General features: G+C 49.6%; 2 protein-coding genes across 2 annotated transcripts; one reads left to right on the forward strand and one right to left on the reverse strand.

Annotated features, from left to right (window-relative positions):
• Positions 1-743: 743 nt before the first annotated feature.
• Positions 744-1,697, forward strand: LOC131212328 (mediator of RNA polymerase II transcription subunit 29). The gene is given in 3 exon segments (XM_058206149.1): positions 744-895; positions 951-1,358; positions 1,420-1,697. Coding segments are annotated over 3 exon segments (735 nt in total). The 5' UTR covers positions 744-775; the 3' UTR covers positions 1,627-1,697.
• Positions 1,645-6,450, reverse strand: LOC131212327 (facilitated trehalose transporter Tret1-like). Its single transcript, XM_058206148.1, has 6 exons — positions 6,329-6,450; positions 3,720-3,948; positions 3,381-3,652; positions 3,077-3,305; positions 2,184-3,017; positions 1,645-2,129 (listed from the first exon to the last, which is right to left on the reverse strand). The coding sequence occupies exons 2-6, from the start codon at positions 3,722-3,724 to the stop codon at positions 1,766-1,768; spliced, it is 1,704 nt and encodes a 567-aa protein (XP_058062131.1). The 5' UTR covers positions 3,725-3,948; positions 6,329-6,450; the 3' UTR covers positions 1,645-1,765.
• Positions 6,451-6,775: the final 325 nt, after the last annotated feature.

A 6,775-nucleotide genomic window follows, 5' to 3' on the forward strand; every position in this document is an offset into this window, starting at 1 on the left:
AAATTTACCTTTGTTAGAATAATACAACCACAAATGCTTCTGCTGGCCGCTGTTTTCTCAATACACTGTTATGTTTCTCCTTTTTCTCGTGTTCTTTTCCGCTCCCTCCTTTTCTGTTCTATCTATTGCTCTATCTCTTTTGACTTGATGAACAAAAGGAGAGTTTAACCTGAAAGCTTTCGCGCAATTAGAATAATAAGCGTAATTCTATTCATGACAGTGGCCACCGCATAGAAGCGACATTAGCATAGAATCGAAATATGTAAATTTCAAAGCACCGTCCTTCAGTACCACAACGAAAATCGTAAACAGTAAAATGGTTACGACCATGTGCTATTCGTTGCTCTGGTATATTACACTTGGTTACTTCCAAAACCTTTAATGGCTTCTGAATAAATTGTTTAGCAGTCATTACATTCGTCTTTTTTCTCAATTTTCTCAACCTTTTAAAAACATTATTACCAATAACATATAATAGCATACGAATGATATGGCCACTCTCCTGTGCGTCTGCAAATTTAAGGAAAAAAGACTGTCGTCTACAAACGAGATCCGCCTGTAACTGTAACGAATCAAATGCAATGTACATTTAAAACTGTTGAAAGAGAACGCAGCCTTCTCACCGTGACTTTGCGAACGCAGCCAGTTGATGAAATTGGTTTGACATTTGTTTGTTTACAAATGCTTCGATCCTGTGTTTGTTATTCGTAAATCGTGCTTCTTCGTCCATTGGATTTAAATTTTACCTAGGAAAGTTATCGAAAACCGATACAAAATGATGAACCAAATGAATATGATGATGCAACAGCAGGGCGTTGGCGTTCCTGGTGGTCCTGGTATTGTCGGTGGCGTGGGAATGGCCGGTCCCGGAGGTGTTGGCGTTCCGCAAGGCATGGTAAAACAAGAACGGCTTGTCGGCGTTAACATCCTACAGTACAATCGCTTTACAGTCTCCGCAGATGCAACAGCAGCAACAGCAAGTTCAGCAGCAACAACACGTCCAGCAGCAGCAGCAAGTGCAACAGCAACAGCAGCAGCAACACAGCCAAACGGCACAGCAGCAAGCCCAACAGACGGAGAAAGTCGACAACATATCGAAAGTGAAGGGGTTGGTTGGTCCGCTGCGCGACGCTCTATCGACCACCATCAAAACGGCCGCCCAGCTGATTCAACAGAACAACCTAACCGACGCAGGATCGTAAGTGGCCGAACTTATTAGCATCATTCCTTCCTTCCTAACTTTACACTTTCCCTCGGTACTCCCCAGAAAAACGGTGGACCATAACAACGCAACCCCGCGGTTTGATAAGCATTTAGAAGAGTTCTACTCCATTTGCGATCAAATCGAGCTCAATCTGGTAAGTCAGTGACGCCCGCGGTCTTGACTCAGCATTTCAAACAATGCCCTATCGTTTGTAGAAAACCGCGAAACTCTGCATGCAACAGTGTTCCTCGTCGCAGCAGTATCTTCCGATTCCGGTGGCCACCAGCCAGCAACCGCCACCTGATACCAGCGCCCTAACGTACAACCAGTATCTGGAGGTGGTGAAGCTTCAGATCGGCTACGCAAAGGACATCCACGACACGCTAATCTGTGCCGCCCAGAATATCTCTCCGAGCGACTGATAAACAATAGTCTGTATTTGTTCTCTTTTATTCCTGTGTATGGCGTGTATACGTAAATATAAACATTGAGATTGAAATCCTTCTGCTGTCGAAGACGATTCCCAACAATCACGAGTATAGTGAGTACCATCAATTGCGATTACTTATCGCTCTCGGTGAAGGCGGTATTGTCGATGCCTTGCTTCTCCTTTTCCTTCGCCGCTAAGGTCGACACAACCGCCACCCGTTGTTCCACGTCCACCTTCTGCCGCCGGGGAATGTAGATGTCCGTCAGCTTGCGCTTGTTGTCGGAGAAGTACAGCTCGATATCTTCCAGGGTGCGTTTCTCCGTCTCCGGCAGGAAGAAGTACACGAAGCAAAGACCGATCAGTCCCATCACTCCGTAGAACAGTATCACTCCCGGAAGCGATAGGGCACTCTCCAGATTGAAGTATGTCTTGGTCGTCACGAACGACATCACGTAATGGAGGGCCGCGGTGATCCCGCAGGCAAGGCTTCGATTCCTGCGAAATGATTCATTGAACGTGCTTTTCGCGAATTCCTTTAGAGAAACGTACCTGAACGGGAACACCTCGCTGAGCAGAATCCAGGGAACGGGCAGAACACCGACGCTCGTAAAGAACGCCAGCATGAAAAACAACACCATCGGAATGTAGCCCTTACTGGACACGTGGCTCGTGTCGGTGTGCACGTCAAACGATGTCCAGCCGGCCGGAAGTGCGTTGAAGGCATAGATTGCCAGGCAGAGACACGACAGCGCCGTCACGGTCATCGAAGTAATGGCAAGTCTCCGTTTTCCTACGAACTTGATGCTCACCATGCACACGATGTTGGCCATCAGTCCCAGCAGCCCCGTCGAAACTGTGGCCCAGTTTGCATCCAACGGTACACCGTATGCTTGGAAAATCTGTACCAAATACGGTCGCATACCGGTTAATCCGCTCAGTTGGCCAAACACGAAGAACAGCATCACAAGGACGAACGGTCGCAGATTGCGCTTGCGCATCAGCTCCTTTAGCTTCATCCACTCGGTCAGCCGCGGATGCTGGCAGGTGGTGGCCACATCAGCCTTCTGGCAGGCGGCACATTTCGCGGCGTTCAAACTGTACCGCTTCATCTCCTGGAACTCCTGTTCGACCGCTTTCGGTGAGACCCAACCGCGGAGCCATTGGAGCGATTTCTGCGCATCATCTGCGCGGTCCTTGGACAGAAGCCACATGGGCGTCTCCGGGACGAAACAGATCGCTACCATCGTTGCGATCGGAATCGAAGCACAAATGGCTGCCGTCGTGCGCCACGTGGTCACCGTTCCCAGCAGGTACACGGTGAAGAATCCCAGCATCACCGCCACACCGGCACACGATGTTAGAATGCCGCGTATCGATGGCTGACTGCAAGGCCGTAGAAATCCGTAGTACTCGCCAAACTCGGGTCGAAATGCTTTACTTACCAAATTTCTCCAACATACGTCACGATCGGCGCTTCCATAAAGCCAACGCCCAGTCCGAGCAGAATGGCCGCGGTGTACATCTCTTCCAGGGAACCGGCATAGTGCAGCATAAACCAGCCGACAATGTGCGGAATGTTGACGAGAATCATGGACCGCTTCCGTCCGAGCGGCTCGAGGATGATCCCGGACAGCACGCTTCCGACCGGTTGGCATATGTAGGCAATGCTTCCTAGAGCCGAGCAAAAACCATGCGCCGATTGAGAGGCGGAACCGGACCCAATTCTGGGCGCGAATGGGAGCTTACCAAACCACGACGCTTGCTGGGGCGAAAAGTGCAGGAACTCGTCCGGGGCTCGGTTTTTGATGCCCCGCAGCGCCGGTATGACGATGGTGGGAAACGCCACCGCCATGCCCAGATCGAGGAGAAGAAAGTTTTTCGCCGTACTGGCCAATATTTGGGGCAGGATCCGACGAAAGGTGCTCACTTTGGGGGCTTCCGTTGCCGCGCGTGATGGCTTACTCTCCGCTTCGTTCGTTCCATTTCCCGTTCCGTTGTTTATGGTGTACGCCGTTTTGCTGAAGTTAAAGTGGCCAGCGTCGTAACTTTTCGATAATACTCGATCGGAGAAGATAATGAACTTACCCCATGGTGTGCTATTGCCAGGTAGCTGGTGAGAAAAACCGTGGCCAGTTGAGTATTTCCGATCGATCAGCAACTGATCAGTTTGTCAGGGTACACTTCTTCAGCTACCAGCAGTTGATACTGGCTACCGTAGTTCGATGTGATCTTCTAAGAACCCGCCGACCAGATAAGCTCCAGGGTTATTACAGCGTCGTATGCATCCTGTCCTCGGGTCTGTCGCCCTCAAAGCCTCTCGTTTGGTGCGCCATAATAGTTGGAAAGAGAAGAGGCGCACGCATCAAAAGGTCATCCCTAAGGGTTGCCTGATAGTGTGGAGGCCAACGTCCGTGGCCCACCGGCCATGATTGACCAGGACGTAATAGTATTTTACTACGTTCAGCAGTTCCGTTCCGATTACTGACTGTATTTTGTGGTGACATCTGGAGCCGGGAACATCCCTGAGTTACTCGCCGCCATGCGATCTTCAAACGAACCGCGGTCTTCGTACACTAAACAATTGGCTTCGTGGCAAAGTGTTTACGTGACAGGAATTGATTTAAGCACAGCGAAGGTGTTTGGAATGGCCATGTGTTGAAGGTTCGTCGCTCCTATTTTCGTCCGGCCCCAAAGAAGGGATGCAGCTTTTGATGGTACTTGATTCGTGCCATGTCGCGTAAGGTCGCGCACTTTCGAAAATGACCACAACTGACTGACCCTGACCCTTTAGGCCGTTGAATGAAAATAGATAATGACAGAGCGCGCATGGGCTGGCTCCGATTGGGACCATGGTAGAGATCGGATTGTGTAACTAATTTTGCGTGAAGGTTTGCTGGCCAAACGATAGAATAATGCTGTGTTGTGGCACAGCGCGGGTATTCCAACTTATGCACGCTGGTGACACGGAGCGTTACTATTGACGTCGCGAAAGTAGAGGTCATTTGGGTGGTAAAATAAATCATCGCTGCAAAATAGTTGCACTTTGCGGCCACAGTCGATCACTGCGAAGGGGAATGCAAAAAATATGGACTTTTCACTATGAGCCGAACCGCATTACTCACGTGCTGAAGGGAACCCCATCGGCTACCTTTGCCTGGAGCGTGAATTCTCCTCTCAAGGTTTTGTTTACCCCAACCGTAACCGGCTCAAAACATGATCGTACATTCCGAGTGCCCGGTTGACGACAACACCGGTAACTTTTCTACTCGTCGCCATGATCATCGCTCAAACGGAGTGTATTAAGCGATCGTTTAGAACCTGCAACCGTAATTCTAATGAGCTCTCAGCGCGATCGCCACTCAGCTACGGCTTCTAACGATTCATTCGCTGGATCATTAGTTCTATCGGTTAATATATCTGAATTGTAAAATGTCACGATCGAATGACGGAAGGCTTGCTGGGGCCAGTTTTCATCGTCAGCCACAATGTGACTTCCGTATCTACGATCGTGAAAAGCGCGAACGAACCGCGAAAGTGATCGAGTGGGACGAGAATGGCTCACGCCTCGATAAACCCATAGATAAGGCCGGGGCGAATCATCTTCTCGTGGTAATCAAGGCAACAACAATGGGACCCAAATCCCCTCCCACGATGCGCAAAATGCGTGTCGATTATTCGCTCAGCCACGATCGTTGATAGATTGATGTCCCGCTACGCATATGTGCCGGTGGCCAAGTATGTTTTAAATTATAAAAGAAATAACTCGTTTATGTTAATTCATCCTTCACTCTCCGGCCACATCTCTCTCCTTCGCTTCCACGGCAAGACAGGTTATTGTGAGCGTCCGTTATACCCACATAGCGAATCCTGTTAAATGGCACACGATTATCGAAAAAAAAACCCATTGATGCTGGTGCCTTCAGCGATCCCTCTGCCACATCAGTCCTTGGACGATGAATAGGCAGCCTCTATCGGTTTTGAAGCGGGCTTCTAACAATGGGGCTGCTCGTGGTGCCTCATAAAAAAAGTCACGCAAAAGCTCCTCGCGGTTGTGATCGTTAAAACCAACAACAATCAACAACACAACTAACGTCGCAAAACCAGCCACAAAAAAAGCTTTCAACTGGAACCGATTCGAACGAGCGTCAGGAAAGGGTGATTCCTAATTCGGATGGGATTGGAAGACGCAAATTCATCACTTCCGCCAACGTATTTTTGGAGCCAAAAATGCAACAGCTCGCGGGTTACAAACTGTGGCCGCGAGCGCAATTTATCTCACTAAAGCCAAACCTGTTTCCACTGGCGCTTTCGCTCGTCGTTGCGGTTTCTAAGACGAGAAAGCCGTTCGGCAGTAAAGAAGTGAATAAGTAAGAGCACACTTCACAAAAAATGTAATCAACCGACGGGTGAAGAAATGGGTTGCACAACACAAATCTTACACGCAATGGACGTAGGACAGGTTTTGCGTGCGCCGCGGCATAAAAACCGCGACTTTATTTACGTAGGAGTCGTGTCACGAGTGCCGAGTGCCGAGCTCATCAAACACGGTAAATGAAATGACCGTGGCAATAATCAAGTTCAGAAAGTCGGAAAGAGGCCCCGCGGTACACATTGCCCGGAGGCGATTATCCACGCGTATCCGAGATTCAAAATCCACTACACTTCACCGATCAAAACGATGCACTCGAGCTTACTTTTAATTAACCTGCAATCCGTCAACTCAATCGTTTAGTAAAAACGACACTCGTGCGATTGTTTAAGGCATATTCTATTCACAACGTGTGACACAATTCGGTGCGCCGACAGCCAATCTCGCGAACAGCGAACCGGAGCCACGTGTGAACCGTTTGATGGCGCAATCGAAACTGAGCTTCGAACTCGAGCCGCTCTGCAGATGGAGTTTCCTATTTGAACAGTAGGCGCAAAACACGATCGGGGCGCACTGATCGCGGACCACAGATAAGTGTGTCGAAGCGCGGCGGTGCTTTGCCCAACACGTGTACCAAACCGACCGCGCGAAGCCTTCGGACCGTCTCTCGTTAGGCGCTGCAAAAACAGCCCGTTAGCCCGAGGCTTTTGGCGCTACAATGAATTCTCGCGAGATGCTGCGGGCAGCGATGCTGAGCGCGAAATTACGAAGG

Source organism: Anopheles bellator, chromosome 2, assembly GCF_943735745.2.
Source record: "Anopheles bellator chromosome 2, idAnoBellAS_SP24_06.2, whole genome shotgun sequence".
Taxonomy (NCBI): Eukaryota; Metazoa; Arthropoda; class Insecta; order Diptera; family Culicidae; genus Anopheles; species Anopheles bellator.

What these genes read in the sequence shown, in the direction of transcription:
- LOC131212327 (XM_058206148.1), bottom strand. An exon ending in ACGTATGTTGGAGAAATTTG is followed by an intron (nt 3,018 to 3,076) that starts GTAAGTAAAGCA and finishes ACGGCCTTGCAG; the next exon opens with TCAGCCATCGATACGCGGCA. An exon ending in AGCGAGGTGTTCCCGTTCAG is followed by an intron (nt 2,130 to 2,183) that starts GTACGTTTCTCT and finishes ATCATTTCGCAG; the next exon opens with GAATCGAAGCCTTGCCTGCG.